The sequence below is a fragment of the Elephas maximus genome, chromosome 5 (assembly GCF_024166365.1).
Source record: "Elephas maximus indicus isolate mEleMax1 chromosome 5, mEleMax1 primary haplotype, whole genome shotgun sequence".
Lineage (NCBI taxonomy): Eukaryota > Metazoa > Chordata > Mammalia > Proboscidea > Elephantidae > Elephas > Elephas maximus.
Genome location: NC_064823.1, coordinates 158,791,332 through 158,818,884, shown reverse-complemented (window position 1 = coordinate 158,818,884; position 27,553 = coordinate 158,791,332). Strand labels below are relative to the sequence as shown.

Here is a 27,553-nt window from a genome sequence, read left to right as displayed (position 1 = left end):
ATTTCCTGTAGTAACCATTCACTTTTCTTTTTCATTTCAGTTATGCAAAGGGAGACTTGGATATTTCCTACATCACATCTAGAATTGCTGGTACGTTTGCCGAGTTTAATCCTAAGGATACACTTCTGAGTCTTCCTTTTGTGGGAATATGTCATAAGACTCCTGGCTTCCAGGATGTCCCTGGCAGGAGGTCAGATGGGGCACTGGGGCGTGGCTGGGTGAGGAGCAGCTAGCTCTGCCTTTCCAGCCACTTGGGCCAAGTCACAGCCTGGAGCCCCTCTGAAGTCTGTGAGCACCCGGAGGTCCCACAGGGTCTTATGAGTGCCCAGATCTTCTCTGAGCGCCCAGAGGTCCCGAGGGGTCCTGTTAGCACCCAGACATCCCACAGGGTCCTGTGAGTACCTGGAGGTTCTCAGAGTACCCAGAGGTCCCACAGGTTCCTGTGAGTACCCGGAGGTTCTCTGAGTACCAAGAGGTCCCACGAGGTTCTGTGAGCACCTGGAGGTTCTCTTAAATGCCCAAAGGTCCCACTGGGTTCTGTGAACTCCTGGTGGTTCTCTTGAGTACCCGGAAGTCCCATGTGGTCCTGTGAGCACCTAGAGGTCCCATGGGGTTCTATGAGCCTCCAGAGGTTCTCTGAGCACCTGGAGGTCCCGTGAGCTCCTGTGAATACCTGGAAGGTCTCTGAGCACCCAGAGGTCCTGTGGGGCCCCATGAGCACCTGGAGGTTCTGCGGGGGTCCTGTGAGCACCCAGGGGTCCTGTGAGCAGCCAGAGGTTCTCTGAGTATGTGGAAGTCCCACAGGGTTCTATGAGCACCTGGAGGTCCCATGGGGTTCTGCGAGCCCCTGGAGGTCATGTGAGGCTGTATGAGCGCCCAGAGGTCTCGTGAGGCTCTGTGAGCACCCAGAGGTCCCGTGAGGCTATGTGAGCGCCCGGAGGTCCCGTGAGGCTGTGTGAGCACCCGGAGGTCCCGTGAGGCTCTGTGAGCGCCCAGAGGTCCCGTGAGGCCCTGTGAACACCCAAGGTTCACAGGCTTTGCAGCAGGAGGCACAGTGCCTATGTTGAGATGCCTCTGATTGTGTGATAGGCTGTGCGGGAGCCCAGCCCCTTTCCCCTGGATCTCACACTTGCCGGAACTCTGGGGTCATGGAGGGGATGAGGCACAGAGATAGGTGCATATTAAAGCCTCCCTCTCAGGCAGCAAGTGTCCAGAAAGCACATCCTGACGCTGGATGCCCACTGCACATGCGTCAGGGCCCTGTGGGACTTTACTCTGCCGGAGAGCACGACCTGAGAGTGCAGATGCTGCGTGGTGGCTTTTAGCTGGGATCTTCCATGCGAGTGGCTGATAGCGTGGTGGGCTTGTATTCCGCCCCTTTCTGCGCAGCTGCCAGAAAGATCAATAAATGGCCCAGACTGGTGTCCATGAAGGCTGAGGGGCAGGGGCTGAATGTGGCCATCCAACTGGACAGTAGCTGGTGGAGCTGCAGGGTGCTGCTCCCTAGCCCCCAGGCAGGGTTCCAGGGGCAGTGAGGTGAGCCCAGGACAAGGGCGGCCCCAGATGGCCGTCACCACGCAGTGGCTGACCCTCCTCTTGTTGCAGTGATGTCGTTCCCGGCCGAAGGCGTGGAGTCGGCAATCAAAAACAACATAGAGGATGTGCGGCTGTTCTTGGACTCCAAGCACCCAGGGCACTACGCCGTATACAACCTGTCCCCCAGGACGTACCGGTCCTCCAGGTTCCACAATCGGGTGAGTGTTAGTGGCCGCACAGGCCTGGGGCAGAGCACAGGAGCTCTGGCTGCTGGCGGGGTCCATGTGATGGGAGCGCCTCAGGCAGGGCAGCGGCACCATGGAGCAGAGCCCGCTGTGCGGTATGCACTAGCAGGGCACCTCACAGTCACCAGGGAGAGAGCCCCGTGGAACCGGGGAGGAGCAGGGGGCATGTAGGGGCCGGTACCCCCACACCGACCGGAGCTGCACGCAGAGGCGAGGAACCGCTCCCTCCCACAGCTGTTGTGGGTAGAGAAGCGATGACACGACGTCACCGAGGAGACGTCCCTGGGCTCCATGGCCACAGGGCAGGCACACAGGAGGGAGGGGCCTGGGGGGTGCCTTGTCATTGGCACCAGAAGCCACGACTGGCACACACTGTTCGCTTGGGACATTGATATTTGTGGGGAAAGCCATAAACCCGAACACACAACGCCTCCTGGAAGGACACAGATGTTCGAACCCCAGATCAGATGTGATGAAGCGGGGACTTCCATGAGGGCCACGTGGCATGAGGGTGACAAGGGCCACCTGCAGTGACGAGCCTGTGCATGGAGCTCAAGCTCCCTCACAGGAAGGAGTAGGGATGCTGGGGAGCACACTGCAGCACACAGCGTCAGGGTGGGTGAGGAGCGACACTGCGAGATAGCATCCCAAAGACTGCTGCACCCATCCGGAGTCTGCCCCTGCTACCAGGCACAGCTTTTCCACCCTGGACCACGCCCCAGCCTCAGGTGGCCCTGGGCATGGTGGTAGGATGGGACATGGTGGGTGGCTGTATCTAGCTTTGGGCACTTGGGAGTTATTGCCTCAGTCCCTGAGGGCCAGCATCCCCAAGCTGACTGGAAGTAGCAGTCACAAAGCTCCAAGAGGTTGGGCTGTGCTGGTCTGTCCAGGTGGTGGGTGCCCAGCTCCCTGGCCCCCACCGTGTCATCAGGTCTGCTGTGAGCCTGACAGACGTGGCTAGAAAGAGGCCCCAAGTCCTCAGTTCTCAGAGGTCAGCACAAGACTGAAGCATGGGGTCGTGTCCACACGGCCCGTTCAATGTAGGCCACAGTCCTGACACCATGACAGCAAAGCCCCAAGTCCTACTGCAGCCAGAGCGGCTCTTGGTGCCAAACACAGGTGAGAGGTTTTAGAAAGGAAAAGGGAGCAGGCAGAAGAATACACCTGGGGTAGGGGAACTATTACAAGAACAGTTTTTTTGAAGAAGAAATCCAAATGGCACAGTACGAGGAGTGGAGAAGAAGAGAAGCCACGGGTTTGGAGACAGCTAATAAACCGCAGAAGGGGGCTGTCGTGTGGTTTGCTAGCAGGTTTGTAAACCTGGATGGTGCAGGTGGCTTTCCAAGGAAATCAGTGCAAGAGGGGAGACCTGGGGGAGAAAGTGACAGAGAGTCTGGGGACCCTCAGAGTGGACATGCTGGTGATGGTGTCCTTGGTAAATCAACACTCGGGGCACTGATGGTTCATGTGCTTAAACTGAGCCACTGCGTAGGAACGGGCAGGCGCTAAGTCCTTCTTGTGAAGCCAGTGATCACTGTGGTGCAGAAGTTTTATAGCACAAAGAAATTTATGAACCGAGACAGAAAAACGTAAGTAGAAGCTAACAGGTAAAATACAGGTGCACTTAAAAGATCAGCACACCCCGCAGAATGGCATTCGTCCCAGGATCGGGGGATAGCATTGCAGGCCTGCGAGTGTCCTCTGCTATTAGCAGGTCCTAGGAGAAGCCATCTGACAGATGCCAAAAACCCCTCCTTCCTGGTTTTTCAAAGGGAAGAGACTGCGCTAAGTAGGGATGAACGGGTCTGCAGGGGCCCCGGGGGCTTTGTGAGCTGAACTGAGTGGGTGCCTCTTCCCACAGGTGTCTGAGTGTGGCTGGGCTGCCAGGCGGGCGCCCAGCCTCCACAGCCTCTACACCATCTGCAGGGACATGTACTCGTGGCTGAAGCAGGACCACAAAAACGTGTGCGTGGTGCACTGCATGGTGAGTAGGGCTCATTGCTCGCCTTTGCGTTTTTCATCAGCATTGATAATTTCATGTATCTGTTCAACACAAAGCTAGCGCCAGTTAAAAGTCAGACTGTTCATAACCTTGGGGACATTCTAGAGGACAAGATGGCACACAGACAAAAACCCCTGCCTGTAGGAAGCTCAAATTTTTTGAGGGGGGCAGAAAAGATACCCATGACATCCGTAGACCCTCAGGTGGTGATGAGTGATGTGGAGAAACGTGAAGCTGGGCAGGGCCAGGCCATGGCTGTGCCGGGGCTCCAAAGGGGGCTTGGAGAGGGCTCCTGAGCTGGTGAGGGTGCTGGGCAGATACCCTGGGCGAGTGACAGTGGCTAAGCTGGTGCCTGGGGCAGCTGAGGGTGACTAAGCTGATGCCTGGGGCCAGTAAGGCCACTGGGCTGATACCTGGGGCAGGTGAGGGCACCAGGCTGATAACTGGGGCAGGTGAGGGTGGCTAAGGTGATGCCTGAGGCCAGTAAGGGCACCAGGCTGATACCTGGGGCAGGTGAGGGCACCGGGCTGATAACCAGGGTGGGTGAGGGCACTAGGCTGGTGCCTGGGGCAGGTGTCTGTACAGCCCCAGTCTGGAGGGAGGGGCATCCCTGGGCAGCCTAGGTAGACAGTGCTTGCACCCCACCCCACCCACGGTGATTACAGTTGGGCTCCATGGTCTGGCTGTGGGTGTGGACAGGTTGGGGTTCTGCCAAGTCTAGAGGCCTGCATTCTCCACGATCCGTCTCGCTGGCCCTGCTGTAGCCCTCCCTGCCGCATAGCCTAGGACAGCCTGCCAGTGACTGCAGCAGCTGTGTACATGTGCTCACCCACGTTCCCACCTCTGTTGGGCTGAGCACTCAGCTCCAGGCACGCTCACCCTGGTTCCCACCTGTCTCTGTTGAGCTCTGAGTGCTCAGCTCTGGGCATGCTCACCCAGGTTCCCACAGGTCTCTGTTGGGCTGAGCGCTCAGTTCCAGGCATGCTCACCCAGGTTTTCACCTGCATTCCCAAACAGAAAGGGACAAGAGTAAGGCTATTCCCTTAGGTACACAGGTAACAAGGAAGCTGGTAGGAGCCATGGTGAGCCCTCACTCCTGCCTGCTGTGCATGAGGCTTGGTGGGGGCCATACATGGAGCACAGACAAGGAATGTGTGGCCTCTTCCCCTGTGACAGCTGTGACAGTGCCCGTGTCCTTTCTCCCGCAGGATGGGAGAGCCGCGTCGGCCGTGGTGGTCTGTTCCTTCCTGTGCTTCTGCCGTCTCTTCACCACCGCTGAGGCTGCCGTGTACATGTTCAGCATGAAGCGCTGCCCACCGGGCATCTGGCCGTCCCACAAAAGGTATGTGCATCTGCACCTCACCATGCTGGGTGCAGGGTCACCCACGACTGGGTCTCCTTGGCTGACCCAAGGTGGTCTCCTCACAGGTACAGGGCCATAGCCACGAGCACGGCTGAGCAGAAATATGGGGAAATAAGTAGTAGAAACACTTCAGATGGAGGAAACTCCCTGAGGGGAGCACTGTCATCCTGTGGCTGGCTCCCCCAGACTGTACTCACTGTCGTGTGCACCCTGTCACGGGCCCTGTGAGGTGGTCTTGATAAGGCCTCTTGTACTGGTGAGGGAGTCTGAGGTCACGCACTCACTGCCGTGTATGCCTCCACACGGGCCCCACATGGTTGTGACAAGTCCTGTTGTTCAGATGAAGACGTCTGAGATTGAGCACAGTGAAGTTAAACCCTGGTGGGACTCTTGAGCCTGTGGTGGCTGCCAGTTCATAGGGCGCTAATACTCCCATGAGTGTGGCCAGGAAGCCTGGTCTGACCCCAGCGTAGCCACTTGCTCTCTGGGCTCAAGGGGTGGCCCCTCGACAGAAGTGGATGTCATCACACTGTCCCTGCTCACTTATGGGACCCTGCTATGTGGTAGCTGTTGGGTATGAGTACACTAGTGAGCTCTGATGGTTCATGTCACGATCAGTTACGTAGTACGGGGTCAGACAAAAACCTCCTGCTTTCTGTTCTGCGTCAGCCAGAAGTTGGCTCTCTTTACTCAGCAATTTAAATGAAGTGATTTATCAGGGCTGTGACTAGCCAGGGCCCCCCGCCCCCCACTTCACCCTGCACTGCATCCACTCCATTCACCAAATGCCATGGCTCTTCAAGTCTACTCCTGCCCGCTCTGTCCAGCCCCCAGCAGCGAGGGCGATCTTTCTGAGGTTCAGGCCTGAGGACTGACTTCCCTCCACAAACCCTTCTCAGTGTGCATGGTCTTAATGATGACTCAGGGGCGGAGGCTGGGCGTGTTCCTTCTGAAAGAGCCTGAACATGGTCCTCGATCAAAGTAGAGGCCCCAGAGCAGGGGGATTCAAAGTGGACATGAATGCCACCACCTCCCGCCCCACCCGCCCCCACACTCTGTGAGAGAGAGAGACGTCAGTGATCTAAGCAAAGGAAAGAGAGAAGGCCTAAATGACCAATCTCAAGAGTGAAAGATGGGATGTGACGACAGACCCCACAGACGTAAAAGGCGATAAAGGAATTCTTTGAGCAACTCTGTGCCCATAAATTTAACAATGCAGATGAGAGGGACTTACTCCTTGAAAGACGCAAAGTGCCAAAACTCACTCTATTATGAATAGATAGTCTCAATAATCCCGTATCTATTTTAAAATGGAAATTCTGGATAAGAACCTTCTGAAAAAGAAAACCTCAGGTCTATATAAATTCTACCAAACATTTAAGGAAGAAATCATACAAAATACTATTTACTCTTTTCCAGAAAATAGAAGTGTGAACATTTCCCAAAGCAAATACAAAAATGGTTTTCCAGGTAGTGGGTTTAGTAGGCCCTCAAGATATAAGGTCCATATACAAGAATGAATTTCTGTATTCTAGCAGTGGACTATTGGTATGAGAAATTTTTAAAAAATCCCATTTATACTACCAAAAATCCACTACCATTGAGTTGATTCCAACTCATAGCAAACCTATAGGACAGAGTACAACTGCCTGTGGAATTCCTAAGGCATTAATCTTTATGGAAGCAGACTGCCACGTCTTTCTTCTGTGGAGTAGCTGGTGGGTTCAAACACTGGACCTTTCAGTTAGTAGTCAAGCACTTAACCACTGTACCACCAGGCTTTTACTATTACCCACCTTAAAACTCTTATAGCCTCCATCCATTACCCAATTCCAAAACCACTTCCACATTGTAGGTATTTGTTAGAGTAGCACCCCACTCCTGGTACCAAATTCGTTCTCAGTTATCTAATGCTGCTGTAACAGAAATACCACAAGTGGATGGCTTTAACAAATAGAATTGATTTTCTCACAGCTTAGGAGGCTAGAAGTCTGAATTCAGAGCGCCAGCTCTAGGGGAAGGCTTTCTCTCTCTGTCAGCTCTGGGGGAAGATCTTTGTCTCTTCAGCTTCTGTTTCCTCGTTCCTTGGAGATCTCCATGTATCTTGGCATCAGTCTTCTCCCATCTCTGCTAGCGGGCTTGGTTATTTGTTCTCTTTTATATTTCAAAGATGTTAACTGAAGACACCTCCTATACTAATCCTGTCAGTTAACATAACAAAGATAGTGCATTCCCAAATGGGATTATAACCACAGGTATAGAGGTTAGGAATTACAATACGTATTTTGGGGGGACACCATTCAATTGATAACATACATAGAATACACCTCTGACACGGTGTACTGGATGGCCTTGCAGGTGCGTAGAATACACATGTGACACGGTGTACTGGATGGCCTTGCAGGAGCGTAGAGCACACGTGTGACACGGTGTACCAAATGGCCTTGCAGGTACATCGAGTACATGTGTGACATGGTGGCAGAGGAGCCCATCACGCCCCACAGCAAGCCTATCCTGGTGAAAGCCATCGTTATGACCCCGGTGCCCCTGTTCAGCAAGCAGAGGAACGGCTGCCGGCCCTTCTGTGAGGTCTACGTTGGAGACGAGCGTGTGACCACCACATCCCAGGAGTACGACAAGATGAAGTAAGTTCAGACACGGAGCATGCTTGCTCCATGGCTGATTTCTGTGTATTCTCATGCTTCAGGACAACTTAAGGAGAAAATTTAACCATGCTGTGAAAAACATTTGCTTAGGTAGATAGCTTTGGAGCTGTAACGTCTTTGACCTTTGCTTTAGACTGGTGGCTTTGAGCCAGATGAGCAGGCTTGAATCACACAGGCTTGTAGCCATTGCCATGTTTGGTTGAGTTCCTTTGGCTAGTGTGTACTCAGGGAGTAGCTCCTTGGAAGTAACTTCCTGAAAAAAACACCACAGGAAATAGCTTGTTTTCATTGGTGCCAAAGTCAGCAAGATAAGAATGCGTGAATTTCAGCGTTTGCAACTTCAGAAGGATCTTGGCTTTCTTGCTGGGACCCATCAGGCTTTGCAGGTCATTCTTCATCGCAGTGTTGCCCGTTAGACTTGGGCCAACAATTCCTTGTCCTTCTGTTGTTCAGGGAGTTTAAGACTGAGGATGGCAAAGCAGTAATTCCCCTGGGCATAACGGTGCAGGGAGACGTGCTCGTCGTCATTTACCACGCGAGATCCACCCTGGGAGGGAGACTGCAGGCCAAGGTGAGTGTCTCCACGGGCCCCTTCTCGGTGCACAGCTTGTCTCACATCCTGCGGTGGCCGCTGCTGGCACTTGAGGTTTACTTGTTTCTTTGGCTTCATTGGCGATCCCTGTCGAGGATTTCGGAGTTAAGCCAAGTTGTCCAGCAGGAGCTTTTAAGCTTCCATCACATAAATACCTCACGGAGTCCCTACCATTTTCCACGTGGCACAAGGCAGAGGGGATTTTAGCCTGAAAAATCTGGAATTTCCAACCTCCCCCTCAAGCATTACAGGACGACATAGCCTTCATTGGTGTGCTGGGCTTCAGCCGTGAAGCTGCTTGTTTGGGGTCCCAAGAACGTGTGCTGCCCGGGGACTGGACTGCCTTCTCAGTCTCCTCCTTCCTGCTCCTGTCCCCTCCTTCTGGCCCTCTCCACCTCTCTCCTCTCCCTCCCCCACACAGCATGCCACCTGAGGGCACTGTCTCCACTCAGTCTGTGTGTCCCTGGGAGCGTGGTCAATGTGAAATACTGTCCTGCGACTTGCCAGCAACTGTTGTTCCTGGGAGGAGGATGTTGTCTGGGAAGGAAAGTCCGCTTTGCTCCTCCTCCGCCTCAGGGTCAGGAACCCCTCGTTTGCTCTCTCTGCAGATGGCATCCATGAAGGTGTTCCAGATTCAGTTCCACACCGGGTTCGTGCCTCGGAACGCGACCACTGTCAAGTTTGCAAAGTATGTTGGTGTCGCGCTGTGTGGCTGCTGGGCAGGGGCGGGGGCGGGGGAGATAGGGTATGTGAGTGTTCAAAACTGCTAAACGCATGCAGACCAATGCAGCACAGATAGCTTTATGGGATAGATGTGCCACGTAAATGAGAGAGTTTGTAATAGATTTAATTTCTGGATATTTCACCTTTGATGTGGACGACTTTGGACTGGCCAGCTCGTCTCTGTAGAATTAACACATTACACCCTGGATGTGCTACAGCCAGATTAAACGCTTAGATGTTTAGTGCGTTTTAGCACGGCACTCTGCCGGGCACAGGGCACCTCTGCCGGGCACAGGGCACCTCTGCCGGGTGCAGGGCACCTCTGCTGGGCACAGAGATTGGAGATGAAGAAGATACTGTCCCTCCTGTCTTGAAGCTCACCAGCTGGTTTTAGAGTCGAATATGTAAGTAAGGAACAACCAAGTGCTAATCCTGTGGTCTCACACACCTACTCCTCACGGCTCAACATGGGTAGGTTTCAAAGACCAGGTTGTTATGCGAAAATTGGTGTTATACAAAATACAATTTCCTGCCCTGGCTTCCCCTCCTCCCCGGCCCAGCTGGGCAGCTTCGACCCCTTTGTACCTGTGGCAGTCAGGGGCTCACCCTTGCTCTGCTTGCCAGAATCTGAATCCATGCTGCAGGCTGCTCGCTGGGCATCCTCAGCCGCTTGGCACCCAGGCTCGGGCCCTGTGGTGCACTGGGTGCAGGAAATGGGCGGCGTGGGCTGGGCCTCGGCCAGGGGGCAACTCTGCAGAGGTGGAGCTGCCCACACCCCGCTCCCGGCACCTGCTGGTCATTGCCTGCGTGGGAGATGAGTATGGGGTGGAGGGTGGGGCGTGCTGGGAGGAGGGGGAAAAGGCTTAAGCCAGGAGGAGCTGAAGTGTCAGGGGACCCGTGGGTCCCAGACTGGGGTTAAATACCTTGGGGGCAGTGCCATTCCTCCCTCCGCCAAACCCGGACGAGCTACATGTGGTGAGGATTGTGTGAGATGGCGGAATCGTTAATGTGCAAAATAGTCAGATAGTAAATTTTTTACCATTATCATAAATGTAAAATGTTTGATAACGAGGTAGTAGATAAGTGAGGAGTAGCTGTATAGCACTTTGTGGTTTACTGTACTGCCGGGTACAGTCCCTTGTTAAAATAGCACACATTAAATGCGGAGCAACATACGCTTGGCCCCTGTGCGGAAGACCTCGATCACTTCAGGTTTTAGGTGGAGATGTCAGTCAGACTGATAGTAACTCACCTGTTCAGCTGGTACACGGCAGAACAAGTTTTCTCAGCTTGGGTATTTTGGTTCTGGCTGTGCTGTTTTACTCAGTGTCACACACATACTTATCGACCAAGACAGAATAAAATACGTGTTGTTCCAGAGGCATGAGGAAGCCCCAGGAGCAAGAAGGAGGCCGCATAGAATTCCAGAGACAGCTGCCTGGCCACACAGGCCCTGCCATTTTCCAGGCTCTCTGCTCTGTTTCTTACCCAGGAAACAAAAGGAAAAGATTAGGACCCATCTTTCGGGGTTCTTGGGAGGATTCAGTGGACCCTGGGCCCACAGGCTTCTTGGGGGAGGATTCAGTGAGCTCATACAATGAAGCGCTAGGCCAGGGCTTGCACATGGTGCGGGCTCAGGAGGAACTTGTGGCTGCTGTTCTGACGGCTGTTCTGACGGCTGGCATCGGCAGGGGATGGGGGCGGCTCATTCTATATTTCATGCCTTTGTTTTAAATCTTTTGTATTTCTTGCCTTTGTTGTGTCTTTTTCATATTGGCACCTTACTCTCTTCTTTACCCGTATGTTCCCAACTTTAACATTTCTGTTTCTGTTCTCCACCTTCGTAGTTGGTAGACAGGGACTTTTAGACAACTGCGGCTAATGAGTTTAGAAAAACAGAGGGGAAGATGGGAACTTTCGCCACAGACCTGTAATGTGTAAGAAGGCAGCAAATACAAATTCTAGAACTGAAAAAATCCTTCAGCTTAAATTAAGGATTCAATTGATGCCTATAAACAGAGTAGACAGAATGGAGTAGAGGGGTAGTAAACAGGGAGAAAATATCTTCAGATTGTAGCGCAAAGAGAAAAAAGGATGGACAATAATAGAAGGGAGCAGAAGCAAATTTTCAAATCACCCAGATTAAAAAAAAAAAAAAGACACATAACCTCAAAAGGAACAACTTTAAGACCGAGAGCTGACTTTGAACTGAAATGATGGATGCCAAAAGTTAATTGGGTGGCATCTTTAAAGTACTGAAAAACGTTTCCACCCTGGAATCCTGTACCAGTGAAATTATCCTTCAGGAATGAAGGTAAATTGAAGATGTTTTCAGGCAAACCAAGTATGAGATTGTTCATTGCCAGCAGAACTGCTGCCTTTCAGGAGATACTGAAGCACAGATGAAAAATGACTTGAGTTTCAAGCCAGCCTGAAACTTAAGGAAAGGAAATAATGAGGAACACTGAAAAGTGTAAACAAGTACTGTATTTTTCACAAATAACATGCCCATGTGGGTAACGCATGCACACGTATAACGCACACGGGGCCCCTAGGAAAATAACGCACGAGGGGGCTGCGTGGTTGGCAAAAGGCGCGCAACACACGCGTTGTTTTCATAAAAACAAGGTATTAACTATTTAAAACAGTAATACTAATGTCTTACGGATTTTAAAACCTATTTGGAAGTAAAATATTATGATAACGATAGCACAGAAAAGGCAGGAGAAGTGATTAATGGAGTTAATCTATAGAAGATTCTTGCATTGCCCGGGAAGCAGTAATTGTACAGATTTAAGAGCTTGGCTGCTAACCAAAAAGTCGGCAGTTCAAATCCACCAGCGCCTCCTTGGAAACCCTTTGGGCAGTTCTTCTCTGTCCTCTAGGGTTGTATGAGTTGGAATTGACTCAATGGCAACGAGTTTGGCTTTGCTTGGTATAAGTAAGGGATGCATGTCGTGATCGCTAGGGTAGCCAATAAAGAGCTAATAGAGGAAAAAACATGGAATAATAAATGTCGTAAATCCAGAAGAAGACAAGAATAGATGGGTAGAAAATAAATAGCAAGATGATAGACTTAATCCAACTGTATGTATCTTTATGCTGAACGTAAATAGACTGAATAAAGATGAAGACTGTTGGACTGGATAGAAAAAAAACTCAACTATATGCCCTTTATAAGAGCCACACTTTTTAAAAAGTTTATGAAGTTCCAGAAATGCTGAAAGTTAAATAATGGAAAAGAACTTATCATGCAAGCATTAGCAAAAAGAGAGCTGATGTCTCTCTATCGATATCAGATAGAGTAGACCAAGATAAACAGTAGGATCTCCACGAGTTGGAATCGACTCAGTGGCAAGGGGTTTGGTTTTTTTGGTATCTCTCATGAATATAGATGTAAAACTTTTAAATGGGAAGATGTCACAATCCTGTTTGCAAGCACCTAATAACACAGCTTAAAAATTGACAGAACTGACATGTGAAATTGACAAATCCATAGACACGGTCATTTTTCTACGTGACTTAACAATACAAGTAAATGGAAGATCAGTAAAGATACAGAAGATGTTTTACACTTAACCAGCTTGCTCTGGGTTTTAAATGTTACAATGAGCAACTGGAGTAATTGTATTCTGTTCAAGCGCACGTGGAACATTTACCAAAATAGACCATACGCTGTGTCAAAAAACAAGTCTCAAAACATTCCAAAAGGTGAAATTAAAGTAGAAATCAGTAACAGAAAAATACCTAGAAAATCTCTCCTTGTTTGGAAGCTAAGTAACACACTCATAAATACCTCATGTGCCCCCCAAAAAAGCACACAAGTGGAATAAAATATGTTTAATTGGATGATGATTAAAATAATGTATCAAAACTTGTGGGATGCATTAAAACAGGGTTTAGAAAAAGTGCGTAACTTTAAGTGCATGTATTAAAAGAAAATTAGTGATCAAGCTCACATTTCAGAAAGTTAGAGAAAGAATAACAAATTAAGCCCAAAGAAAATGGGTGGGAAGAAGTAATAGAGAAACAGAATTCAATTAAATAGAAAGTAAAGAAGCACCGGAAACCCTGGTGGCGTAGTGATTAAGTGCTACAGCTGCTAGCCAAAGGGTCGGCAGTTCAAATCCACCAGGCGCTCCTTGGAAACTCTATGGGGCAGTTCTCCCCTGTCCTATAGGGTCGCTATGAGTCGGAATCAACTCGACGGCACTGGGTCTGGGAAAGAAGCACCGATGACTGCCCTGACAGGGAACACAACAGAGAATCCCTGATGGAGCAGGAGAAAAGTAGCATACAGGCCTCAAATTCTAGTAAAAAGACCAGACTTAATGGTCTGACTAAGACTGGAGGGACCCAGAGGTTATGGCCCCTAGACTGTCTGTTAGCCCAAAACTAAAACCATTCCCAGAGCCAACTCTTCAGACAAGGATTAGACTGGACTATAAGACATAAAATGATGCTGATGAGGAGTGTGCTTCTTAGCTCAAGTAGACACACGAGACTATGTGGGCAGCTCCTGTCCAGAGGCGAGATGAGAAGGCAGAGGGGGGCAGGAGCTGGTTGAATGGACGTGGGGAATACAGGGTGGAGAGAAGGAGTGTGCTGTCACATTATGGGGAGAGCAACTAGGGTCACATAACAATGTGTGCATACGTTTTTGTACGAGAAACTGACTTGAATTGTAAACTTTCACTTAAAGCACAATAAAAAAGTAAATAAAAATAGAAAGTAAATATAGGAAAAACCAATAGAGTCAAAAAAGATGGTTCTTTGATTCTCTTTTCAGAGATTAATAAAATTAATGAACCCTTAACAGATCTGGTCAGGAAGGAGGGAGAGAGAACACAGGTTCCCCACGTTAGACGAGAAAAAGGAGACATCTCTGCAAGAGGTAGCAAGGATATTATGAAGAACTTTGTGCCAATATATTTGCCACCTTAGGGATAATGGACAAATTCTCTCAATTTGTATCCAATGTATCATTGCATCAGAACTGACACATGAAGAAATAATACACCACAGTCATGGTAATAAAAATATCCATCGTCCCCTAAAGCTCCCCTTTGAGAGCGCTGTGCCCGCCTCCCCAGCTTCCATGCCCTGAGCTCCCTCTGCAGTCCCCAGACATCCACTGATCTGTTCTCTGCCACTGTAGATTAGCTTGTCTATTGTAGAGTTTTCTCTAAATACGATCATACAGCGTGTACTCCTTTTTTTTTGGTCTGGCTTATTTCACTCAGCATAATTATCTTGAGATTGATCCATGTTGTTGCGGGTGTCAATGGTTTATTCCTTTGTAACGCTGAGGACTGTTCTTCTGCCTGGATGTGTCCTAATTTGTCTATCCATTCACCTGTTGATGGACATTTGGGTCATTTTCAGCGTTTGGCTAAATAAAGCTGTTATGAACATTCATGTAAGAAGAGAGAACATAAACTGGAGTAGTACCACATCTGTTAAAGAAATGTAACCTATAACTTAACACTTTCCCACAAACTCCATGTCCAGACTGCATCACTAGGGAATTCTTCCAGACTTTTAAAAAAGAATTTATACTGATTTTACACTGAATCTCCCTGAGAATAGAAAAAAAGGAGAACACTTCTTAACTCTTTTATCATGAGGCCAGCGTAGCCTCCTTACCAAAACCCGATAACAACATTATAGGAAAGGAAAATGTCTCTTACGACTCATGGCAACCCCATAGGGTCTCCATGAGTTGGAATTGACTCGATGGCAGTGAGTTTGGTTTTTTGGTATCTCTCATAAATATATAAAACTTTTAAACAAAATATTAGTAACCTGCCTCTAGTGTTACGTTTAAAGGGGTAATACATCCTGACCAAGGTGGTTTATTTCAGGAAGGTTAAGTTGGTTTAGTGGCGGCATTGATGTTATAGTGGTAGAATTCTCGCCTTCCATACAGAGACCCAGGTTCCAGTCCCAGCAAGTGCACCTTGCGCGCAGCCACCACCAATCTATCTTGGAGTCTTGCATGTTGCTATGACGCAGAACGTTTCAGTGAGCTTCCAGACTAAGACAGGCTAAGAAGAAAGGTGTAGCGACCTGCTTTAGAAAACCCTATGTGTCACAGCAGTCTGCTCTGTAGCTGATCATGAGGATGGCACAGGACCAGGCAGTATTTCCTTCTGTAATGCATGGGGCCATCCTGAGAATGGGGCCAGTTCAACAGCAAATAGCAATAACAAAGCTGGTGTAACATTTGAAAATCAGTCTGTGAAATTCACCACATTAAGAGAATAAAGGTGAAAACCGTATGTCTTTACATTGATAAAGCATTTGGCAAAATTCAGTACCCCTTTCTCATTAAAATTCTCAGCAGAAAACCTGTAACATCATACCTGATGATGAAATGTTTCAACATTTTCCCCCTGTTTCCATTATCACTACTTCTATTCAGTATTTTACCATAGGTCCTAACACCAAACCAAAACCATTGCCATCAAGTCAGTTCTAACTTCCATGTTTTAGAGGGTAGGACTGCCCATCAGCATTTTCTTGGCTGTAATCTTTATGGAAGCAGTTTACCAGGCCTCTTAGCCACTGTAATAGGGCAAGAAAAAGAAACAGCATAAGGAATGGAAAGGAAGAAGTTAAAACTATTATTTTTGTATATCTACAAGCATGGCTTTACATCTAAAATCCAGAAGAACCTACAAATCAATAGAATGAATAAGAGAATTTAGTAAAATTGCTAGGTATAGAGTTCATATATAACGGTTGATTTTATATCTATATACCAGCAACAAGCCATTAGAAAATGAAATTTTAAAAGCCGTGTTATTTGTAGTAGCATCAAAAAGTATCACATACCTAGGAAGAAATATAACAAAAGACATGGAAGACTTTTGTTCTAAAAACTACAAACTTTGTTGAAAAAAAAAATTAACCTCCAAAATGTAAGAAGTAAGGGATATATACCGTGTTAATGGATTGGAAGACTCCATATTGTTAGAAGGAGCCCAGACATGCATGGGTAAATGAATCATGGAATATTCACACAACAGAGTGGCACACAGCAGTGAAAAGGAGTAAACAACTGACAATAATTATATAATTATTATATAAACTAATTATATAAACTACAATTGCAACTTGTAAGCAGCGTGCACAGACATAAGCCTGATCTGAATGGGCACAGAAACCCACGTTCGGAACTCATCTGTGGTATAGATACTCGAGTAGTTGTCGCCTCGGGGGAGCAGTGATTTGGAGAGTCCACAGAGAGCCTTTTGTTGTTGTTATTGTTAGGTGCCATCGAGTCAGCTCCGACTCATAGTGACCCTGTGTACAACAGAACGAAACTGCCCGGTCCTGTGCCATCCTCACAGTGATTGTTAGGTTTGAGCCCATTGTTGTAGCCGACTGTGTCAGCCCATCTTATCAAGGGGCTTCCTCTTTTTCCCTGACCCTCTACTTTACCAAGCATGATGTCCTTCTCCAAGCATTGGTCCCTTCTGATAACACTGGCACTCTGACTGTATTTCTTCTAAGACAGATTTGTTCATTCTTCTGACAATCTATGGTATATTCAGTATTCTTCGCCAACACCGTGATTGAAAGGCATTCATTCTTCTTCATTTTTTCTTATTCATTGTCTAGCTTTTGCATGCATATGAGATGATTGAAAATACCATGGCTTAGGTCTTTGGGGAGGCTGGAAAGATTACTATGCTTTTATCTGAATACCAGTGAACACGGTGTACTCCGAATTCTTCGCGGTTACTGTGTATACTTCCAAAAACTTCATTCATTCATTACATTGAGAAGAAAGCTGTTGATGTGACTGATGGATACAGAAAAGTGGAGGTGCGCCTGTCCTGGGGGCAGGGTTTGTCTTGCAGAGGCAGTTGAAACAGGACAGTGTGAGACCATCGTCAGATAAGCCTGACCTGTGTCCACTGTCCGTGACTGGGCATGCAGCAGGCCTGAGAGCCTCCTGTGAGCTACAGGAGGGTTAGTACACTCAGCCTCGGATGCACGCTGGTCAGCATGTTTGTCTTCTGGCCAGACAGGTCAGAGGCCCCCAGTGCTCATCCAGAGGAGTCTGGGTGTGGGGGCCTCCTGAAGTCAGGGACCTTGGGTGCTGCTGCTGTGCTCACAGACGCTGCATTGTTCCCTCAGTGCCCACTGGGCTGAGCCAGGCAGGCCCAGGCTAGCCTGCAGACTCCAGGGCGGCTGGGGCGGGAGGCTGTCCTCCAGGCCTCATGATGCGTGGCCCCCAGCACCTCCACCCAGCGTGGTGCCCTGGAACTGTCCCCAAGGCCATTCTCTCCCCACGGAGCTGAGCTGACTGCAACTAGCCACCACCGGGCCCTGCAGAGGTTATGTGGCTCCCTTGCCTCTCCTCCCCTTGCTGTCTGCCCTGCTCCTTCCCACATGGCCGTCAGGGGCTGTGGGTGCTGCTGCCCTGCTCACAGACCCTGCTAAGCCAGGCAGGCCCAGCCTGTAGTCTCTGGGGGTGAGAGGGCGGGCTATCCTGGTGAGCTGGCCTCACTGGCCTCTTGGGGCTTTCCCAGTACTTGCTGACCCCTTTGTGGGCCTCACGATCGCTGCTAACTCTAACCCAGGACTTCCTGTGTTAGCTGTTCACACCTGGCTGAGCACTCACCTCTACTGTCTCTTGGATTTTGGACGGGCAGCCCGTGATACGAAAGGACACCTGCCTTGGTCTCTTTGGGCTAGGGCTGTGTGGGCCAGAGAGGCCGCTGACTTGGGTCAGAGAAGCTGAGGAGGGCATGTGCAGAGCAGGTGGGCCTCTCTCCAGGCGTGAAGCTCACCCCTGCCTTCTGGATTTTGACCCAGGACGATAGGAGCGGAAATGCTTCTTCAGGGTGGAGTCGCTTCTTGCCGACCCAGGTCACTGTACTGGTTTCCTCCCCTTCCACAGAGGAATTATATTTGGGGTAAGGTGGGGGACCTGAGAGAATACTAAAACCTAATGTGCTTTACATTTTAAAATAACACGTGCTTGTTAATTGTGTGAAGTCCAGAGAAGTAAATAAAACCAGTCTCAGCTTTGCTGCTCTACCCGACCAGTGTCATCGCCCTGTCACTGCTGCCCCCTCCTCGGTCCATTGTTAAAAGTGTTTTTGTTTTGGAGTGATTATCGTAATGCATAAGAGCCCTGGTGGCACAGTGGTTAAGTGCTCGGCTGCTAACCAGAAAGTGGGCAGTCCGAACCACCCAGCAGCTCTCAGGAGAAAAGGCCTGGCGATCTGCTCCCGTAAAGATTACAGCCAAGGAAACCCTATGGGCAGTTCTACTCTGTCACATGGGGTCACTGTGAGTCCAAATCAGCTGGATGGCACCGAACAACAACAGACAGACAGACATTACCCAAACCAAACCCACTGCCGTCGAGTCGATTCCGACTCATAGCGACCCTATAGGACAGAGTAGAACTGCCCCATAGAGTTTCCAAGGAACAGCTGGTGGATTTGAACTGCCGACCTTTCGGTTAGCAGCTGTAGCACTTAACCACTATGCCACCAGGGTTTCCATTACAGACATTAGTGTAAAATAAGGCAAACATTGGGAGGCTGAGCCCAGCTGAAGAACTCGATTTATCAATATAGTTGGTGAAAATGTCATCAGAGACCATCTTAGGAAAATACTGGGATTCCCTAGAGAGATGTGGAGCAGGAATGAGGGCAGGTCAGTGAGCTGGCAGCCAAGATCACTTACCTGTTCAGGTCCCCTGGATTCCTCACAGAGAGTGATGAATGCCTTTGTTTTCCCGTGTCTCCACACATCCCCGGGGCCACCTGGACAGGTACTCAGAGCAGTTCCTGGAGACTCAGGGCCATGTTGGCACCCTATTCCCAGTCCCTGGTGTCTGGGTCCCAGAGGTCTTCGTTATCAAGGTACCTCCTGATAGTCTGGGGATTTCACCAGAGTGGACATCATTTTTACGGACAAATGCATTTGAGATCCCAAAGGAACCTGATCTGAACCAACTAATCCATCACAGTGTGTGTGTAGATGTCCGGTGAGTGGTTCTGGGTCTGGCACCCTCCTGGAAACTAGTCACGCAGAAAGGGTGAAGGTCCACCCCACCCCCAAGGGGTGCAGATGGGGCTTATATGATTGGCTGCATGGCAGTGGACATCGAACCTGAGGACCTGCCTTGTGGGGTTGTCCCCTGCTGGACATCTGCAGCATGGCGGGGCACACATCTGAGGAAGATCTGCCTTGTGTCATCGCCCCCTGCTGGATGTTGGCCGCATGGTGGTGCAAACATCTGAGGAGGACCTACCTGGTGGAGCAGCCCCCTGCTGGATATCGGCCACATAGCGGTGCACACATCTGAGGAGGACCTGCCTTGTGCAGTCACCCCCTGCTAGATGTCGGCAGCATGGTGGTACACACATCTGAGGAGGAGCTGCCTCCTGGGGCCGTCCCCTGCTAGTTGTCAGCGGCATGGCCATGCACACATCTGGGGAGGATCTGCCTTATGGGGCCACCCCCTGCTGGATGTTGGCTGCTTGGTGATGCACATATCTGAGGAGGACCTGCCTCGTTGAGTCAACCCCTGCTGGACGTCGGTGGCATGGAGGTACACACAGCCAGTGAGGAGCCTACCTGCCTGCCTGGGACGTAGAGACTTCGTGTCTGCTGTGCCTGCCTCACAGGAACCATCCTCCCTGCTCTTGGGCATGAAGCCCACCTTTGCGATTCCTGGCAGTGGCCAGGCACGGCCTTCACCACTCTATGGAGAGCAGTCTGCGGAGAGCATGCGTGAGTGAACGTCCGGGCTCTGGGTGGAGCCTAGACCCAGTGCTCTCCATCATCAACAGTCTGGGAGAACCTTACCTTAATGTCAGGAGTGGGTCAGTCATCCTGTGAGGACAAAGCGGGTGGCCCTGAGCAGAAGGGCCCATTGCGTGGGCCTCCTCAGATGTGCCCAATGTTTTGAGCACCGACACATGGGACCCTACTGAAATGGCTGCATGCCTCCGTGTGTGTGGCCAGCTGGGCACAAGGACCCTGCAGGCAGGAGTGTGGGCGGGCTCCTTTCTCATAGCACTCCTGTGGCTTCTTGAGTGGCCAGAGCAGAGTCCGTGCTCACCAAGCACTTGGCAAGTCCCTGGGGTTGAAGTTCTTGGGCCCTGCCCAGGCACCTTGAGTCCATGCCGGCATTGCCCAGCAGCCCCAGCCAGTGCACGACGACATGGGTGCCTCCCTGCCCGAGGAGACAATCTTCTGTCCACACTTCCGTTTGCTATAAACTTGGGAATGACTTGTGGAGGGCTTTGGTGGACCTTTGTAAACCGTGTCTGATGCTCAACATTTCAGGTATGACCTGGACGCATGTGACATCCAAGAGAAGTACCCCGATCTGTTCCAAGTGAACCTCGAGGTGGAGGTGGAGCCCCGCGACCGGCCGAGCCGAGAGGCCCCACCATGGGATAGCCTGAGCATGAAGGGGCTCAATCCCAAAATCCTGTTCTCCAGCCGGGAGGAGCAGCAGGACAGCCTGTCCAAATTTGGTAAGTGATGGGCTTCCTTTGTTGTCCGTGTGTTCTTCAGGGTTCACCCACTCTGATGGCTGTCACCAAGTGAAAAATGCATCAGGAGCCCGGGCTGCTCCCTGAGCCTGTCAGCTGGAGCTCTCTTTCCACAACAGCCCCTGTATCCCCACCTCTGCCCAAGTAGGGCTGGCCCTGGGGGCTCAGAGGTGCCTCTCATGCACCCCCGTGCTCCCTACCCGTGCCTGGGGTAGAGCTCCCCTGGGAGCAGGCAGGAGCCCCAGTTGGGGCCTGGGTCGGGCTTTGAGAGGCCTCGGGTCTCCTCGAGGTGTTGTGCCTCCACCTGGCGTGCATGCTCTGCCGTGGTCGGGCTGTAGGAGCACACCTTTTCCCAGGTGCTCCGTTCTTCTCCACAGTGGGTGCAGTGTGGCCTTGCAGTGCAGGATGAGTTTCAGAAAGCCTTGTCTTTAAAATACTCCGTAGTGAAACTGGCTTAAGACCCAGTGAAAGGAAGAGCTTGGTTACTGGTGTTTTCCAAGGCTTGCTCACTGTTTCCCCAGGCCACCGTGCCGCTCCCATTCCCAGATGGAGACTGGCCCTCGTGGTGCCGAGTCTTTCTCCACAGCTGGGTCTCGCCCCTCAGGTACAGCTCCTGTGGCCCCCAGACTGAGAAGAAAGATCTGTTATCTTGTCCCACGTGTGGGCAGAAACACAGAACCAGTTCCTGAACACTGGGCAGCAGTTTGCTCTTGTGCAGCCTTAGGCCTGAGGGCCCTTCTCTGAGGGGCTGGGGTGGGCTCTGTGACCCAGCGGGAGGGATCTACCTCCCAGGCAGGTAGGCTCTCACTTGCTTACTGACTCAGGAGTTCCCTTTTCTGGGCAACGTCCACCTTAAATGTGACCTCAGCTTGGGCAGCTCTGTCCCTGGGCCAGCCTGGTGCAGTGTTGTTCACTGTCCCTGGGCCAGCCTGGCACAGTGTTGCTCACTGTCCCTGGCACAGTTATTGTAGTTTGTTATTCTTGGCGGTGACCCCGCCCATATAGCCTGGTTGACACAGGAGCCTGAATCCATCCTGTCTTGTCTCAGAGTAGTTCCAACAAAAGTCGTGTAAAGAGGGCATTGGCGGGTAGGACTCAGGATTCAGATGGCTGGCCACATCATGTCTGTCTTCACGTTCTTGGTTTGCATTTTTCACGTTTTCTTATCTGAGGAGAGCTAAGTATCACTGAAAGCTGTACACGCACACATGTGTGCACGTGTGTGTGTGGGTGGGTTCCCCCGTGTGCACATGTACATGAGACCCAGATAGCAGCTGAGTGGACAGCAGTGATCCAGTCACCAGGCAGACCCTCCCCATCGTCTTGGATGTAGACACAGGTCTCCTGGCTGGGCCTGGACTCGGGTCGCTGTGTGCACGTGTGTGTGTGGGGGTTCCCCTGTGTGCACATGTACATGAGACCCAGATAGCAGCTGAGTGGACAGCAGTGATCCAGTCACCAGGCAGACCCTCCCCATCGTCTTGGATGTAGACACAGGTCTCCTGGCTGGGCCTGGACTCGGGTCGCTGTGTGCACGTGTGTGGGGGGGGGGTTCCCCTGTGTGCACATGTACATGAGACCCAGATAGCAGCTGAGTGGACAGCAGTGATCCAGTCACCAGGCAGACCCTCCCCATCGTCTTGGATGTAGACACAGGTCTCCTGGCTGGGCCTGGACTCGGGTCGCTGTGTGCACGTGTGTGTGTGGGGGTTCCCCTGTGTGCACATGTACATGAGACCCAGATAGCAGCTGAGTGGACAGCAGTGATCCAGTCACCAGGCAGACCCTCCCCATCGTCTTGGATGTGGACACAGGTCTCCTGGCTGGGCCTGGACTCGGGTCGCTGTGTGCACGTGTGTGTGTGGGGGTTCCCCTGTGTGCACATGTACATGAGACCCAGATAGCAGCTGAGTGGACAGCAGTGATCCAGTCACCAGGCAGACCCTCCCCATCACCTTGGATGTGGACACAGGTCTCCGGCTGGGCCTGGACTCGGGTCGCTGTGTGCACTAGGATTGGTGACTGGGGTTGCTGGGGCTGCACCGCCGGAGCTGACGCCGATGCTGGTGTGTTGAAGCCATAGGTGCTTGTGTCCTGGGCTGTGTGGCCTGACACTTGTCCCTCCCTCACCTGACAGGTAAGCCCGAGCTCCCCAGGCAGCCTGGCTCCACAGCTCAGTACGACGCCGAGGCGGCGGCACGGTTCCCGGAAGGGGAGCCCACGGGGTCGGACTCAGCGCAGAGCAGCAGCACCGACACAAACAGCCTCCTCCACACACTCGACTGGCACGGTAGGGGCCTCGCGCCGCCTGCTGCCGTCGCCCTTCTGTGGTGGGACCCCTGCCGTCAGTGCCCCCCAAGTCCTGCCGCCCGCCTGGCCTCTGCTGCTTCTCAGAAGCGTCCTCCAGGCCTGGCCTGCTGTGCCAGCCAGAGTCGGCTCCACTGGAGCAGCCTGTTCAGGTGACCAGTGCCAGCCCAAGGCGGCTGGCAGCGAGCTCACTGTTCCAGATTGGGCCCGCTCAGGTCCTCACACTCGAGGAGGCAGGCCCAGGGCCCACACCTCATGCTGACACCCACATGTCCACGTGGATGTCCCGTTGGCTATCTCCTAACAGAATATGCGAGAAGACAGCCATGCTGCCCCGTCCAAGCCACCTTCGCCTATTCCTCCTGACTGTGCCTGCCTCCTCTTCCCTGTCCTCAGGCCGGAAGTCTTAGTCCTTCTGGCCTTCTGCTCTCAGGGTGAAGTCTGCATCTCACCCCGAGCTGGCTCAGGAGGCTTGGCCCCCCACCCCTGTGAGCTGGGGGCACTGAGGCAGTCTGGAGATCACTGACAGAAATACAGAGCCCTGAACACAGGCCCCTTTGAGGTAGAGCCCAAATGAGAGGCTGAGGACAGTTACTGAACTGGGGGGGGTGGGGGCTCTGGCCCCTCCTAGGACATCAGCCCACATTCTGACGCCTACATCAGACACCACACTAGGTGGGGCAGTCCTGGCGAAAACACCGTATGTTGTAGGAAATTGAGGGCATGACTGGTCAGCGCTGTGGTGGGCAGTGTCCCACAGAGGGTGGGGTCGTGACCAGCTCTGTGGTGGGCGGTGTCCTGCGGAGGGGTAGGGGTCTTTGTCACCACTATGGTGGACGGTGTCCCACGGAGAATGGGGCTCGTGGTCGGTGCTGTGGTGAACAGTGTCCTGTAGAGGGTGGGTGTCATGGTTAGTGCTATAGTGAGCAGTGTCCCACAGAGGGTGGGTGTCATGGTCAGTACTGTGGTGGATGATGTCCCATGGAGGGTAGGGGTCACGGTCAGTGCTGTGGTGCACAGTGTCTTGCAGAGGGTGGGGTGATAGTGCTGTGGTGGGCAGTGTCCTGCAGAGGGTGGGTGTCACGGTCAGCACTGTGGTGGACAGTGTCCTGTGGAGGGTAAGGGTCATGGACAGTGCTGTGGTGGGCAGTGTCCTGAGGAGGGTGGGAGTCATGATCAGTGCTATGGTGGGTGGTATCCTGCAGAGGATGGGGGTCACGGTCAGCGCTGAGGTGGACAGTGTCCCGCAGAAGGTGGGGATCACGGTCAGCACTGTGGTGGGCAGTGTCCCACAGAGGGTAGGTGTCATTGTCAGTGCTGTGGCGGGCAATGTCCTGGGAAAGATGGCCTCCACGAAGTATACTGGGCACCTCCTCTCCCCAGGTTCTGCCCATTGCCTGCTGGCCCAGCCTGGCTGTTTTTGTCTTGAAACCTTCTCTGCCCTCCCTCTCCTGTCCCACTTCCAGGGCCCCCATGTGCCTTGCTCAATCTGGAATCATCTGCAGCCTGCTTTGTGCTCCTGCACCGAGTCGCAGGCACCTGGCCTGGTGGTCCCTCAGCATCTCTTCCACATTTTCTGGTCCCTGCCCCTTGGCTCCCCCTTTGCTCTGAGGGGCCACGCCACCACCGGACCACCTCTGCATGCCACCTCCCCCAGCCGCCTCAGCTCCGTCTCTGCTCAGAGTTGAGCTTCCTGATTGGAAAAGGGCTCCTGGCCAGCGCTCCCGCTGCTGCAGTGTGCTGTGGGAGCTGTGCCTCCTCCTCTTCTCCTGCTTCCTCCTCCTCCTCCTCCTCTCCCTCTCCCTCCTCCCCCTCTCCCATTCCCTCCTCTTCCTCTCCCTCTTCTCCCTCCTCCTCGTCCTCTCCCTCTTCCTTTTCCTCCTCTTCCTCTCCCTCCTCTCTCCCTCTCCCTCCTCTCCCTCTCCCTCCTCTCCCTCTCCCTCCTTCTCCTCTCCCTCTCCCTTCTCCTCCCTTTCCTCCTCCTCCTACTCCTCCACTTTCTCTTCCTCCTCCTCATCTTCCTCCTCCTCCTCATCCTCTTCCTCCTCTTCATCCTTCTCTCCATCCTCTGCCTTCTCCTCTTCTTTGCCTTCCTTATCATTCTCTTCCTCCCCGTTCTCTTCCTCTTCCTCATCTTCATCCTTCTCATTGTCTTCCTCCTCCTTGTCCTCCTCATCCTCTTCCTCTTTCTCCTCCTCATCCTCCCCCCTCCCCCCTCCCCATCCCTCGTTCCGCCTCCCCCTCCTCCAACCAGGAAGCCCCTGAGGCCGTGGCCTGGGTCCTGCTGCAGACAGAGGGGCTGGGGTTCTACGTTCTGGGTCGGTGTCATGAACACCCGGGGCGCCATAGTGGGATCTGACACATGTATCTCCTGACCCGTCGGCTTGTGCTCTTGTGTTCTTTTCACAGAAGGGAAGGAATCAGAAACTAGTGTCGAAAACAACTTTCTGAAGGAGAGCCAGTCCGCACTGAGTGAAGACAAAGATGAGAGTGAACTGTCGGATGAGGAAGCTGCCGCCTTCTCCGGTGAGAGTCAGGAGGTCACAGCCGAGGAGGACGTGTCGGGCTGTGCAGGAATGGCCGAAGAGCAGGACCTGATTTTCGCGGCCGAGACACCCTCCCCACCGCAGGAGCCCACGCCAGAGGACAGCGTGGACCTGCTGGGGCTGCACTCGGAGGTGGAGCCGGAGCCCGTGCTCCCTGCGCAGGGTGCCGGAGGCTCCTCCAGCAATGCTGACCTGCTCAGCGGTCTCTTTGTGCCCTCTGCGGCTGCTCCCGAGGGGCCCACGGGCGACCTGCTTGGCGGAGAGGCTGCGCTCTTCTTCCCCGGCCCCAGTGCTCCCCCAGGAGCTCAGAGCGCCCCCTGTGAGGGGTCCGCTGCAGCTGGTATGTGTGCCTTGTTCCCATGGGGACGTGCTTTCTTGTACATGGTGATCAGTCTGGATGTTGTAGACGTGTACATCAGCGCTGTTGTCTCAGAGGAAGGAAAACGTGCCTCGGGGAGGGGACTTTGAGGGGGTGCCGTGCTCTCTGTCCATTCTGGGCCCCCTTCCAGGGGATGCTGTGCTCTCTGTCTGTCCCAAGCCCCCTCCAGGGGATATTGTGCTCGCTGTCTGTCCTGGGCTCCCCTCCAGGGAGTATGGTGAGCTCTGTCCTGGGCCCCCCTGCAGGGGATGTGGTGCTCTGTCTATCCCTGGCCGCCTTCCAAGGGGTGCAGAGTTGTCTGTCCTAGGCCCCCCTCCTGGGGGTGTGGTGCTCTCCACCCGTCCCGGGCCCCCAGCCTGGAGGAACAGCAGAGGGGCTGTCCAAGGCCCAGTGCACTTCCAGTGAGAGGCTGGGCAGAGGTGACAGGCAGGACAGAGGAGGAGGAAGCAAGAACCTGAGAGTGTGACCTGGGCACAGTGGTGAAGGGCCACTCAGACTGTCGGGTGGAGGTGGAAAGAGTCAGTCACACCACAGCGGACTGAGCTGCTGCCAGTCCGTAGCGGGGCCAGGAGACACAGTAGGGCTCCTACTCCGAGGAGATCCCTGGAGTCCACATGACACCCCAACCTCTGACCTTCTGACCACCAATTCAGGGCTGGTTTCCTACTACCCCTTCAGGATGCCAGCCACAAGCACGGGAGTCCACGTGACACCCTTATTTTCTGACCTGCTGGCTCCCACTGCCCCTTTGTTCAATAACTCACTGGAATGACTCACAGAATTCACGGAGAATACACCATACTTAGGACTACAGGTTTATTACAGCCAGAAAGGATACAAAGAAAGAGATGTATAGGGCAAGGGCCCGGCACAGAGCTTCCATGTCCCAAAGGTTGCACTACCCTCCCAAGAGCAGGTGTTCTCACCAACCGGGAAGCTCTCTGAGCCTCTGTGCTCAGGGCTTTTATCAGCCAGTCCTGCATGAGAGGCTAAACCATGCCTCCTGGGGCTACTTGATATCAGCCTCCCAGGTGAGTACTTGCTGATCTGGCCAGCCCCCATTCACCAGCACAAATCCTCAGGCATGGCCTGGAAGTCCCAGACCACGGCACCCTCGTTACTCCAGGGTTATTTCCCCAGAGCTCAGGACAAAGGCCACCTTACTTGTGGTAAAACCAGGTCATTTACCTCACACAAGTTGTAAATACTCACTTATGAAACCTCTAACTCCGTGCTGCCTTCCTCTAATGGCCGTGGGCCTTTTTTGCTGTCTTTGCCCCTAGCTGACCCATTTGACCCATTCCTGATGGCAGCTGACTCAGACACTCAGACCTGCTCCAACCCTGATCTCTTTGGCGAGTTTCTTCATCCTGACTCCTCAGCCGCAGCCACGCTGCCCACTGCATTCCCCTCCGCCCACAGCGCCCCGCCCCTGTCCTGCAGCTCGGACTTCCTGCACCTGGGTAAGCCCCGGCCTGTGGCCCTCACACAGCCCGGAGCTCTGAGCCACGGACCTGCGGGAGGTCTTGTGTTTCTAGAAACTACATTTTTCCGCCTCTGGCAGAGCACGAGAATCTGCTTCTGTGTGGTCTCGGTCTTACTTGTTTGATGCTGGCTGGTTCCTGAGGACATCTGGGGGCTGGAAGGCGGGTTTTCAGGT

General features: G+C 52.5%; 1 protein-coding gene across 3 annotated transcripts in view; it reads left to right on the top strand.

The window, feature by feature from the left end:
* The window catches only part of GAK (cyclin G associated kinase), a 123,445-nt gene that overhangs the window by 79,439 nt on the left and 16,453 nt on the right, over positions 1-27,553 (top strand). For 2 of the 3 annotated variants that reach the window (XM_049886518.1, XM_049886517.1), the window contains exons 12-22: positions 41-90; positions 1,606-1,754; positions 3,643-3,765; positions 4,992-5,125; positions 7,597-7,791; positions 8,266-8,383; positions 9,013-9,092; positions 20,450-20,643; positions 22,799-22,951; positions 25,378-25,854; positions 27,177-27,356. In XM_049886518.1, coding sequence (XP_049742475.1) covers positions 41-90; positions 1,606-1,754; positions 3,643-3,765; positions 4,992-5,125; positions 7,597-7,791; positions 8,266-8,383; positions 9,013-9,092; positions 20,450-20,643; positions 22,799-22,951; positions 25,378-25,854; positions 27,177-27,356 — 1,853 coding nt within the window. The remainder of the gene's footprint in view (positions 1-40; positions 91-1,605; positions 1,755-3,642; positions 3,766-4,991; positions 5,126-7,596; positions 7,792-8,265; positions 8,384-9,012; positions 9,093-20,449; positions 20,644-22,798; positions 22,952-25,377; positions 25,855-27,176; positions 27,357-27,553) is intronic. The other variant, XM_049886519.1, reaches the window with a different exon arrangement.